Raw genomic sequence first — 11,733 nt, 5'->3', positions numbered from 1 at the left:
TGTGTTATTGTATAATCTACAGTGTGCCACAGTGTGTTATTATATAATCTACAGTGTGCCACAGTGTGTTATTATATAATCTACTGAAAACTAACCGACTCCGCCACGCCATCAAGCGCTCCGGGACTCTACCCCTCGTGAAGGACGCTATGCAAACCCAAGCCGTTGCTGTTACTGTTGTAAACGAGGAACAGGTATGAAGGGCTGGGCCGAGTGGTTCCGCATCAGCTCCAGGCATCTGCACAGCTCACGTCACCAGGGAGTGGTGTGAGCGGCGGCCTGTGGACTGTGCCCTGGGGATATGCATACCTGCGGTGCCGTTCCCTCTTACGCTCATTCACTCTGCGCGGATTCCTTCCCTCCTTGTTGCCAGCAGCCGGCGTTCCACTCCACTGTGTGGAGCTCCCTCTAAACTGTGCGTCCACACTCCCAGGTCAGGGTTAGAGACACCAGGCTCCCTCTTCCCTCTAAAGCTCACTCCGAGTGCCCCAGGCTGTGCTGCTTCCCCACCTCGTTTTAGGGAAATTAACCATAACTTCCTCTCAAACAGCCAGGCTCAGTCGCCGGCACTCTTGCCTCTTGCCTCTGAGTCAGGAGGTTTTTGGGTTCCAGCTCCACGTCGGGGGGTTTTGAGCTCATAGTATGGGCTGACGTTCCAATGGAGTGCTGGTTGGAGGGGGGAGGGGGGAGGGAGGGGGGGAGAGAGAGAGAGTGCCGCAGTGTTGGCCTTCAAATGAGACATAAAACGCAGAAACAGGAGGAGGCCATTCAGCCCTTTGAGCCTGTTCCACCATTCTATAAGATCGTGGCTGATCCGTACCTCAACTCCTGTTACCTGCACTGCCCGGTATCCTTTGATCCTCTGACCTAACCAACATCTATCTGCCTCAGTGTTGAAGATGTGAATGAAAACCAAGCAACACCATTAGGTGTGAACATGTGGACATTAATGATCTCTCTTGTGCGCCGTTAGAAAAAGAGAATGGAGTTTCTCGCTCTCTCTCTCTCTCTCTCTCTCCTGGTCAACAGATAAAATCAGTCACTTGTTTGATGGCTGTTTGCGGGAATGTTGCGGTGCGCACAACGTTGCCTACTGTCTTTGCCCGCAAAACACACTGTGGCTGAGCTTCCCATATCATTCATATCATTCGGAGCACTTTGAGACATCCTCCCAGTGTTACAGGCGCTGTACAATAACAACAATAATACTTGCATTTGACATAGCGCCTTATCAGGTCTTGGGAGATTCTCAAAGTGCTTCACAAAATACGCTGTAGAGTGAATTGATTGCATATTTTGTGGCCGAAATGCGGCGGCCAATTGCGCACGGCAGCGTCTGTCCAACAGACAGTTGTGGATGGAATGAAGCCATTTCTTTGAGGGGAGAAGGGATCATTAGCCCCGAAAAATGATCCGCCGATCGAGTAGCGACCGGGTTGCCGCTCGTTTAACCAAACGGAGGCGTGTGGAGCCTAAGAAACGTAGGCGACGGTTTGTTAACGCTGCGTTCCTGGTGCCAGCGGAGTGGCCCCTTTAAGGAGGGCAGGTGAGTGCTGTACCTGGCGATGAGGAGGAGGGTGGGAGGGGAGGGGCAGCGCTCAGGTACAGCCGCTCAGGTCAGGCCACTTAATGTGTCACAGAGCGAAGGCGGTGTGAGCGGCTGTGGGCTCCTGTTACCTTGATCCGCAATGAGCTGAACCGAGGGCTGTTGACTCTGGGGGAGACACGTGGCTGTCGCAGTGAGGAGCTCCGTTCTCCCAGGAATCTCTTCAAACTCATCGTCCCACTCAACCCCCTGGCTCCATGCTCCCCTCCCCTCCTCCTCCCTCTGGCTCCTGCTCGGAGCCTTCCCTGCGTGGCTTCTGACACTTTGCCCCGTGTTCCTCTCTCTCTCTCTCTCTCTCTCTCTCTCGCTTGCTCCAACTTCCCCCTCCACCTGATCTAACCTGCCTCACCCGCCTTCCTGGCAAAAAAAAAACACAGGGAAGAGAGCAGGGCGTGGGGGGCTGATGTCACTAGAGGAACTGTAAGCTGCTTCCTTCACCTCACGTCTCGCTCGCTCGCTCTTCCCACCGCAGACTGTCTCAAACTCCAAACACACGAGAGCCCGGCAGCCGCTCACACCCACTCCCCAGCTGTGCGTCTCTGACGCAAGGCGCGTGGCTGGGAGTGGGGTGGGTGCGGGGGGGAAGTCAAGAGGAGATGAGGATATATCAGCTCAAGACGCACAGCGATGATATTTTGATAATCTATAACGTCAGAACTGTCCTAAAGCGATGCACAGAGTAGGCTGTAAAGTGCAGTGACTTTTATTTCTGGGCAAACGCGGCAGCCAACTTGCACACAGCGACGCCCCCACAAACAGCCTTGGAGCGAGCAAGAGATTTTATCTGGGCGGAGTGTTGGCCAGGATACCAGGAGAGAGAGAGAGAGAGAGAGAGAGAGAGAGAAAAGCGGTAGCTCAGTGGTTGGAGCGCTCGCCTACGGAAGCGAGAGACCTGGGTTGGATTCCCGGGCGGTGTGAGACCTTGGGCGAGTTTCCTCACTCCGCGCACACACACACACACACACACACCTCCGTTTACCCAACAGTAAGTAGGAACCCGGCTGTTAGTCGATTGGCGGATCCCTTTTCCGGGGCTAATAATCCCTTCAAATAAAAAATAATCCGCGGCCGGTGGCAGGACGCTGCCGCGCGCAGTTGGCTGCTGGGTTTCGGCCACTTTGCAGCACCTTCCGTGAAGCGCTTTGAGATGTGATGAGAGGCGCTGTATCAAATGCACGGATTATTATTATTATTAGTAAGCTCCTCTTTTCGAACAGCGACGCAGGTTCTTTAACATCCACCTGAACAGGGGCATAGATGGGGAATGAGGCTTTATGTCCTATTTCAGTGCAGTGAGTTACAGCTCTATGCGGAAAGAGACGGAGTTTCTCTCTCTCTCTCTCTCTCTCGCTCACTCTGTCCCGGTGTCCTGGTCAACAATCCCATAGATAAAATTGCTCGCTCCCTTCACGGTTGCTTGTGGGACACCCAAATTAGCCGCTGCATTCGCCCACAAACTACACAGTCACTGCACGTTACAGGGAATCCTTCGAAGCACTTTGAGACGTTTCCACGATGTGATTATTATAATTATTATCGATTGATGATGTGCGACGTAACTTTACATTTATACAGCAGCTTTCACACTGGGAGGGCATCCCCAGGCAATTCACAGGCCTGGCCCAGAGCCTGAGGTGCTGGGGGGGGGGGAGCCAGGGGGCAGCTGGGGTGGGGGTCAGTGGGGTGGGGCTGCTCACACCAGGCCCCGGACACCCCTGGCTTTCTGCACTCAAACCGAGACATGAAAAAACATTCAATGACGCAGTGGGGATTAACCCTTTCGCTCACTGGTCCTCGTTCACTCTGAGACAGTGGGATTAACCCTTTCACTCGCTGCTTCTCATTTCATATTTTTAATCCCATTCCCTCACTCGGCCGGTCTCCAAACACACCCTGAATCCCCGCCTCTCCCAATGTCAAACCCCCTCCCTTTAGAGCCTCCAAACTGATTCCCTCCGTCTCCGGCTGGCGGTAGGTTCAAGCCCCAAGTCAGCGACTTTGAGTTCCCGGTATAGGCTGACCCACGGAGGGACCTTCCTTTGGATGAGACGTTAAAACCGAGACCCCCGTCTGCTCAGGTGAATGTTAAAATCCCGCGGCACTGTTCAAAAAAATAGAGGGGAGTTTCTCTCTCCCGGAGTCCTGGCTGATAATACAATCCAATACTGAATTACATTTGTATATTGCCTGTCACATTGGGAGGACGTTACAGGGCACTGGACCGGCAGAGATTTGGACCCGAGCTGGGAGTTGGGATCAGGAGAGGGTGGAGATCAAGGGGAGGTAAAGAGGGTGGCCGAAGGCGCAGTCGAAGAGGAGGGTCTTAAGACGCGCCTTAAGGAGTCGAGGATGGAGTTTGAAAGGGTGGGAGCAGAGAAGCTGACGGCCCGACTGCCGATGGTGTGCTAAGCAGAGGGAGTGGACAGGTTGATATGGTGTCAGCAGATGTAGGGGGGAGATGAAGGGGCGATGGAGGGCCTTGAAGGCGGGGACGAGGATTTCGAACTCTATCCTCTGGGGGAATGTGGAGCCAGCGGAGCTGGGGCGGGGGTGATGGCGGCATGGAGCCTGTTGCGGGAGAGGACACGAGAATACCCTAAATAAAATCAGTCGCTGCCTTCCCGGCTGCGTGGGGGAATGTTGCTGTCGTGTGTGAATCGGTTGTCACGTTGGTCCAAGAACACGCAGTCGGTACTGCGTGTAGCAAAGAGAAACCCTGGACACAGTGAGCGAGACTTCACTCAACCAGCCAGCCCGCCTTCCCACCCCCTCCACCACACACACACACACACAAATATACACACACCCATAGATTATACACACACACACAGTTATAAAGTCACACCCTCACACTCACACACAGATATACACACATCAACACAGACACCTTCCCCCACACGCACATACAAACACACACAGATACACGCAACACACACACACACACTCCCCAGCAGTCACAGACGCCCTCACCCAACACACACACACCCACACACCTCCACATACGCACCCCCCCACGCCCCACATTCCCCCCCCCACCCATCCATACAGGTGCTGATGGGGATGGAGCGTTGGTGAGGGTCTCGGTTGGGATCTTACCGTGGGCCGGAAGGGAGCGGAGGTCACGGAGTCCATGCTCATCTGCTTCACCCCAGGAATGCTCTTCCTCCGCGATGGCCGGGACAGGTGATAGTCTGCAGCACAACCCAAAAGGAAAGGCACTTAGGTCACCAGCAAACTGGTCAGCCCGGCTCCGTCAGTCACTCCGTCAGTCACTCCGTCAGTTACACTCTTGTCTCGGAATCAGCCAGTTGTGGGTTTGTGCCCCCCCCTCCCCCCCCCCACCCACACACTTCGGGGACTCTGAGCTCACAGTCCAGGCTGATCCTCCAGCACAGCGCTGGGGGGGGGGGGAGAGGGGGGTGGGGGGAGGGGAAGAGAGAAAGAGGGATAGAGAGAGAGAGAGAGCTCGGTGGTTAGAGCACTCGCCTCACAAGCGAGAGACCTGGGTTCGATTCCCGGCAGGTCAGGGCGAATCCTTGGGCAAGTTTCCTTACTCCACACGCCTGATAATAATCCCTCAAGAAAAAAAAAACAATAATTGGTCACTTCAAAATCCACACCTGTTTATGGGTCAGACACTGCTGTGCGCAATTGGCTGCCGCGTTTCGTCCCCCCACCCCAAAAAAAATACAGTCAATTCACTTTACAGTATATCCTGCAAAGCGCTTTGAGATGACGTGATGAGGCGCTGCATCGAATGGAAGGATTATTATTATTAGAAAATCTTACTTCTGACTTTCTGACCCCGAAATGACCATCCACTCCCCAAACTGTGCCCTCGTCCTGCTGTCTCCCTGCAGCTCAGAGGGTTCTTCTGGGTTAATCTCCCAATCCTATTTCTCCCCTTACACCCAAACGCTGTACTTACATCTCACCAGTTCTGGTTCCACTGGTTCCCCATCACCGAACGGATCAACTTCGAGATCCTCACACTCGTGTTCAAATCCCTTCACTCTCTGGCCCCTCCCTACCTCCCCGACCTCCTCACTCCCCAATCCACCACCCGGCGCCTCCCCTGACCTGGCACCGGCTCCTGCTCATCCCTCGCACCCTCCGCCCCATTGTAGATCGCGCTTTCAGCCACTTGCACCCCAAATCTGTGGAACGCTCTCCCTCAATCCCTCCGCCTTGCCCCCCCGTTTCAAGTCCCACCTGAAAACCTTTCTCTTTGACCGTGCTTCAGCCACCTCCCACCACCCATCCCCCCCGACTCGGTATCAGGCTCCGCCACTGTTAAGCGCTCTGAGACACCACCCTGCATGGAGGGCGCTACATCAGAGTAAGTCTGTTGTTGTTGTTGCATCCATCAGCACAGGAAGCGGGCAGCGCCTCTTCAGCTCAGCGGACTGTGGCCAGTTGTGTGCCCCTAACCCTCACACCTCCATGGGAATCACTTCCCCTCTCCCCCCCACTCCCCACCGCCATCCAACTTGGCGTCCATCCCCACCACCATAAACAACAACAAGTGACATGTGTACAGAGCCTTTCACATCAGGAGGACATCCCAAGGTGCTGGACAGTCAGCAATCTGCACCCAAGCTGGTGGTTGAGATCAGGAGGGAGGGGAGGTCGGGGAGGACAGGGGTAGGAGGGTGACAGAAGGCGCAGTCAAAGAGGAGGGTTTTGAGATGCGTCTTGAAGGAGGCAAGAGACAGCGAGTCGGAGGGACTGTGAGATGGAGTTCCAGAGGGTGGGGTAAGGAGGCTGAAGGCTCGCCCGCTAATGGTGGGGCGGGCGAGGCGGGGGACCTGAAGCAGCCCAGAGCCCGCTGAGTGGAGGGAATGGACAGGTTGGTAGGGGGTTAGGAGGTAAAGCACTGTGAGGCGTTATTCTTCATGGAGGCCGCTGTGTAACTGCCAAGTTGTTGTTGGTGGTGGTTGTTGGTGAGGCCCTGGTGAGGTCACTGGGTGCTGGTGATGTCCCCGGCCTCTTGTGAGGTCACGAGCCCCTTCTGCTGTCACTCGCCAGAGGGCAGATTTCCTGTTGCACCCAGTTTGCAATCGGAGTCTTGTATTGTGAGCCTCCATTGCGGGGAGGTCAGTGCGTCGGTAAGTTTGTGTGGAACACGTGTCTCTCCTGAAGCCCCCCCTCTGTGTTTATCAGCATCTCCCCAAGAGTGAGCCACAGAACCAACGGCCGACAGATTCGCTGCTCGCGAGCTCTCCTGGTATTGTGCCACCCCCCCCCCCCACCACCACCCCCCACCCTCCTCCCACCCCCCCGAACCTTCAACGTGGGAAACAAATAAACACACACGCGGGTGTGGGCTGGAGTTGTGGCTCCAGGAGATCAGCTCAGGGTCAGACCCAACCTCCCTCCCTTCCCTGCTCCTCAACCCCAGCTGTTGGAAGTCCACAGACTTTGCACACCATCAAAGGGAGCATTGAAAGTGTTGCCTCGACATAGCAGCGGCTCACGGGAGAGATGACACAAGATTGTGTGTTTTTCCTTTGAAGAGTAAGGAAAGCATCACGCCATCCAAAGAGCCAGTGTCTCCAACTTGTGACACGCTTTCCCACCCCACCCCTCCCTCCACGGTTCAGAGCAGCGACCAAACCAAGAGTCAATTACTGACAGAAAAGACAAGGAGAGTGTGGAGCAGAGGAGGGAGACGGGTGGGGGGGGGGTGGGTGGGGGGGGGAAACCCAATGTGTGCATAATGCAGAGGAATATCTGAGGATAAAAAAGAGGAGAACGCGCGAGAGAGAGAGGAACGAAGATTCAGATTGACGCTGAGGGAATCTGTGCCCAGAACACAGCAGTGTTGGGGAGGAGATGGAGATGGGAGAGATGGCTCAGGATGTGGCTCTCTCCAACAAGCAGAACGCAGGGGCGTACAACGCCCACAATCCGCCCGGAGCGCGACGGATTCCAGCCGAGCCAGGCTTCTACACATTGCCCGGCCAAGGAGGTTGTTACCTACTGCAGAGCCCGCCCGGTATGGGGTTGTACAGGCTGCCGGCCATGCCCCTCCTTTACCAATCAAGTGCATACGGGGCACAGAATGACGTGGGCCTGTGCAGAATGCAAGGCCAGGGAGACGTATTCCGTTTCCAGAACCAGCCCACGATGTACAGGCTGCACAGCCCCCCAGCAGTGTACAGAATGCCCACCCTGCCCGGGCTTTACCAAAGACAGACTGTGCCGGGAATGTACGGGGCACAGAACGAGGGTTTGTACAGGTTCCCGAGCCAGCCACTGCTCTATCAGCCTCAGACTCACCCGCTCTACCACACTCAGAGCCAACCCATACTCTACCAAGCTCAAACCCAACCCATCTATCAAGTTCAAACCCAACCCATCTATCAAGCTCAAACCCAACCCATCTATCAAGCTCAAACCCAACCCATCTATCAAGCTCAAACCCAACCAATCTACCAAGCTCAGAGCCAGCCACTGCTCTATCAGCCTCAGACTCATCCTTTCTACCATGCTCAAACCCAACCCATTTATCAGGTCCAGAACCAACCTGTCTACCAGCCTCAGAACCAGCCGGCCTTGTACCGTATCCAGCCCCTGCCGGCCCTCTACCATAAAGACGTGCCTGTGGGGATGGCAGGCAGCTCGCCAGGCTACCAGAAGGACAGTCAATCGCAGTCGTACAGCCCAGAGAACCGGCCCGAGATCCGGCGGGAGCCCAGCCCGCCACCCACCTATCCCCGGGAGAGAGAGCGCGAGCCAGCAGTCTTCAGGACTCAGAGTCCCTCAGGACAGCACAAGCAGCCGGCCCAGCATATGGCGTACCAGCCAGGCCAGCCCAATGGCTACCGAGTGCCAGCCCAGCCCATGGTCTACCAGCCCGGAGGCCAGGGCGACATGTACAGTGTGGCTCCCTCGATGGGTATGTACAGCCCCCAGGGCTCCCAGGGAATGTATGAGACGCAGAGCACCCCCCAGCCTATTTACAGCATCCAAAACCAGCCATTATTTTACCGTCTTCAGAACCCGATGACCACATACGGGATACCTGCCCAGCTGGGAATGTACCAGCATTTGATGTACAGGATACCGAGCCCCGAGGTATCTACAGAGTAAGCGAATAGCAAGGAATCTGTCTGAAAAGGGAGGGGGAAACAAATACCCTCTCCTCCCCCTCCCCCCTACATTTCCTCTCCCTTCCCCCCACCCCCAGACAATGCTGTATTTATTGGAAAGAACAAGAGCCTGATTCGGCTCATCAACATTTTCAATAAATCTTTTTTTGAAACAGTTTCTACACGCCAAAACACGTTTACTCCCAAAAACATGGAGCGAGGGTGGTGGGGGTGGGGTGGGGAGTGGGGGTGGGAGGTAAATGGAGAACTTTCAATTCACCACCATCTCTGTTCTTTGTTGCACAGATCAATATAACCAGTCCATACTCCATCTCCATTCCCCTCCTCTACACCCCTCGATTGCCCTCTCCGCCACCCCTATATTCCCCGATCCTGCACCCTCTGTTCCCCTCTCGCACACCCCTCTATTTCCCTCTCCTACACCCCTCTACTCCCATCTAATTGTGGAGTCCTGTAGCTCAGTGGTTAGAGCACTCGCTCTGCAAGTGAGAGACCTGGGTTCGATTCCCGGCAGAGGGCCAAACCTTGGGCAAGTTTCCTTACCCCACACAGAGCCTAATAATAATTCCTCCAAAACCAAAACCAATAATAAATTGGTCATTTTCAATCTACGACTGTTTGTGGGACATTGCTGTGCGCAATTGGCTGCCACGTTCGCCCACAAATATACAGTCAATTCACTTTACAGTATATTCTGTGAAGCGCTTTGGGACATCTAGAAGACGTGAAAAGCGCTATATCAAATGCAAGGATTATTATTATTATTTCCTCCACCCCTATATTCCCCTCGCCTACACCCTATATTCCCCTCTCATACACCCTTCTATTCCCTTCTCCTACACCCCTCGATTATCAAAACCAGACTGAGAATTCTACCGTTGTATGCCACATACATATGGAATATGTCTGGAATGGAGTGTGGACTCCCAGCTCCACCTCCCCCAAATTCATCACCTCTGACCCCATCTCCACCCTAAAAGCCATGTAACCCACATGTTCATCACCTCCCGCCTCGATTACTTAAATCCTCTCCCTGGTCTCCCTGGTCCCATATTTTCAAGGCCCATCACAGCCATAACTCTGCCATCTGCATCCTCACCCGGACTACTCACCCGTCATCCCAATCCACTGAATAGACTTCAAGCTCCTCACCCTCACCTCCAAATCCCTCCATACCACAGCACCTCCCTACCTCTCTAACCTGGCATCCTGTAGCTTGGTGGTTAGTGAGTCGCCTCTCAAGCGAGAGGATCCTGGTTCAATTCCTGGGCAGGGAGACACTTTTAAGCAAGTTTCCTTACTCCACATGCCTCTGTTTACTTAGCATAAATAGGAACCCTGTTAGCCAGTTGGTGGATCGCTTTCTGGGGGTAATAATCCCTCAAAATTTGGTCACTCAATCATGTGGGACTGCTGCTGTGCACAATTGGCTCAAGCGTTTTGCTCACAAAATACACAGTTCATTCACTTTACAATATAATAATAAATAATAATAATAATAATCCTTGCATTTGATATAGCGCTTTTCACGTCGGGAGGACATCCCAAAGCGCTTCACAGAACACACTGTAAAGTGAATTGACTGTATATTTGTGGGCGAACGCGGCAGCCAATTGCGCACAGCAATGTCCCACAAACAGCCGTAGATTGAAAATGACCAATTTATTATTGTTTTTGGTTTTGGAGGGATTATTATTAGGCTCTGTGTGGAGTAAGGAAACTTGCCCGAGGTTTCGCCCTCTGCCTGGAATTGAACTCAGGTCTCTCACTTGCAAAGCGAGTGCTCTAACCACTGAGCTACAGGACTCCACATATATATCCTGTGAGAAGTTTCAATGGCTGATCAGGCGGTATATCAAATGAAAGGGTTATTATTTTACCACCCTCCACTGCCCAACCCCTCTGCCCAGCTAACATAGGCCCTGATGTGCAACCCCTCACCCCTCCGATTCCCTGTCTTTGAATCCTTCCTAAAGATTGTGCCTACGGTCACCTCCCCGCCCCCCCTCGCCTTTACACAGTGCCCAACCCTGCCATTCTATTCACACTATTCTGCACAACGACGACGATATAAACAACAACAACAAAATTACATTTATAGAGCACTTTTCACGTCCCAAAGCGCTGAACAGTCAGGCGTCGGGGCCCGAGCGTGGGGGAAGGGGTGGTTTATGGGTGGGGGAAGGCAGAGAGATGGGAGGGCGACCAAAAGGCACGATCGAAGAGAAGGGTCTTGAGACCGCCCTTGAAGGAGGCAAAGGAGCGAGGTGAAGGGACCGTGGGATGGAGTTCCAGATGTGGGGGCAGAGAGGCTGAAAGCCCGGCCACCGATGGTGGGGCGGGTCGGGTGGGAGACATGGAGCAGACCGGAGCCCGCTGTCTGGCAATGTTGCGGAGGTGGTGGTGGTAGGCAGTGCCGGTTGCGGTGCGGGTGTGGGGGAGAAAGGACAGTTCAGGGTCAAACAAGAATAAATATAAGTTACCTTCAGTTTAGAAATACTGCAAACATTTTTTTTGTAAACTGGTGTATGATCTCTGTGTCTTATTAAAAACCCAATCTACGTCGTCACAACCAGGGTCTCAGTCACTTCAGCTTCAAGCCATTACTATCCAGGTCCTCGTCAATCTGCATTGGGCCCTGCTCACAGCAAATCATTATTGACATCTTCTCTGCCTGTTAGTGATATTGTGCGGAATCACCACTGAGGAGGTTCCTACAGACCGAGCGGTGAAAGGTGACAGACCAAACCTGGCCTCAATAGACCCATTAGCCTGAACTCAATGATACAGAAATTTCCTGTACAAAAACAATCTGTGTCGGCCTGGCTCAGTGGTAGCATTCTCACCTCTGAGTCAGGTCAGACTGTGACTCTGTTCATCCATGTTGCGCTCAGGGGTTCAAGCCCCACATCGGGAATTGAAATCACAGTCTAACGTGGCATTCCAATGCAGTGTCCTGGCCGATAATCCAGTATCGGGAGGACCTCACAAGGCTCTGGATTTGGACCCAAG

The 11,733-nt window shown here is 53.8% G+C and overlaps 2 protein-coding genes across 3 annotated transcripts in view; one reads left to right on the top strand and one right to left on the bottom strand.

Moving 5' to 3' along the window:
* Positions 1-4,775, bottom strand: part of LOC103190490 (ras/Rap GTPase-activating protein SynGAP) — a 120,448-nt gene extending 115,673 nt beyond the window's left edge. The window contains exon 1 of one of the 2 annotated variants that reach the window (XM_042344862.1): positions 4,703-4,775. In XM_042344862.1, the coding sequence (XP_042200796.1) occupies positions 4,703-4,744 (42 nt within the window). In that variant the 5' untranslated portion in view covers positions 4,745-4,775. The remainder of the gene's footprint in view (positions 1-4,702) is intronic. The other variant, XM_042344861.1, reaches the window with a different exon arrangement.
* Positions 4,776-7,456: 2,681 nt separating this feature from the next.
* LOC121851172 (extensin-1-like) lies at positions 7,457-8,701 on the top strand. Its single transcript, XM_042344780.1, has one exon. The coding sequence runs from the start codon at positions 7,457-7,459 to the stop codon at positions 8,699-8,701; it is 1,245 nt and encodes a 414-aa protein (XP_042200714.1).
* The last annotated feature ends 3,032 nt before the right edge of the window (positions 8,702-11,733 follow it).

The sequence above is a fragment of the Callorhinchus milii genome, unplaced genomic scaffold (assembly GCF_018977255.1).
Source record: "Callorhinchus milii isolate IMCB2004 unplaced genomic scaffold, IMCB_Cmil_1.0 Scaffold30, whole genome shotgun sequence".
NCBI lineage: Eukaryota > Metazoa > Chordata > Chondrichthyes > Chimaeriformes > Callorhinchidae > Callorhinchus > Callorhinchus milii.
The sequence above is the reverse complement of the archived record's forward strand: the minus strand, read 5'-3'. Positions and strand labels throughout refer to the sequence as shown.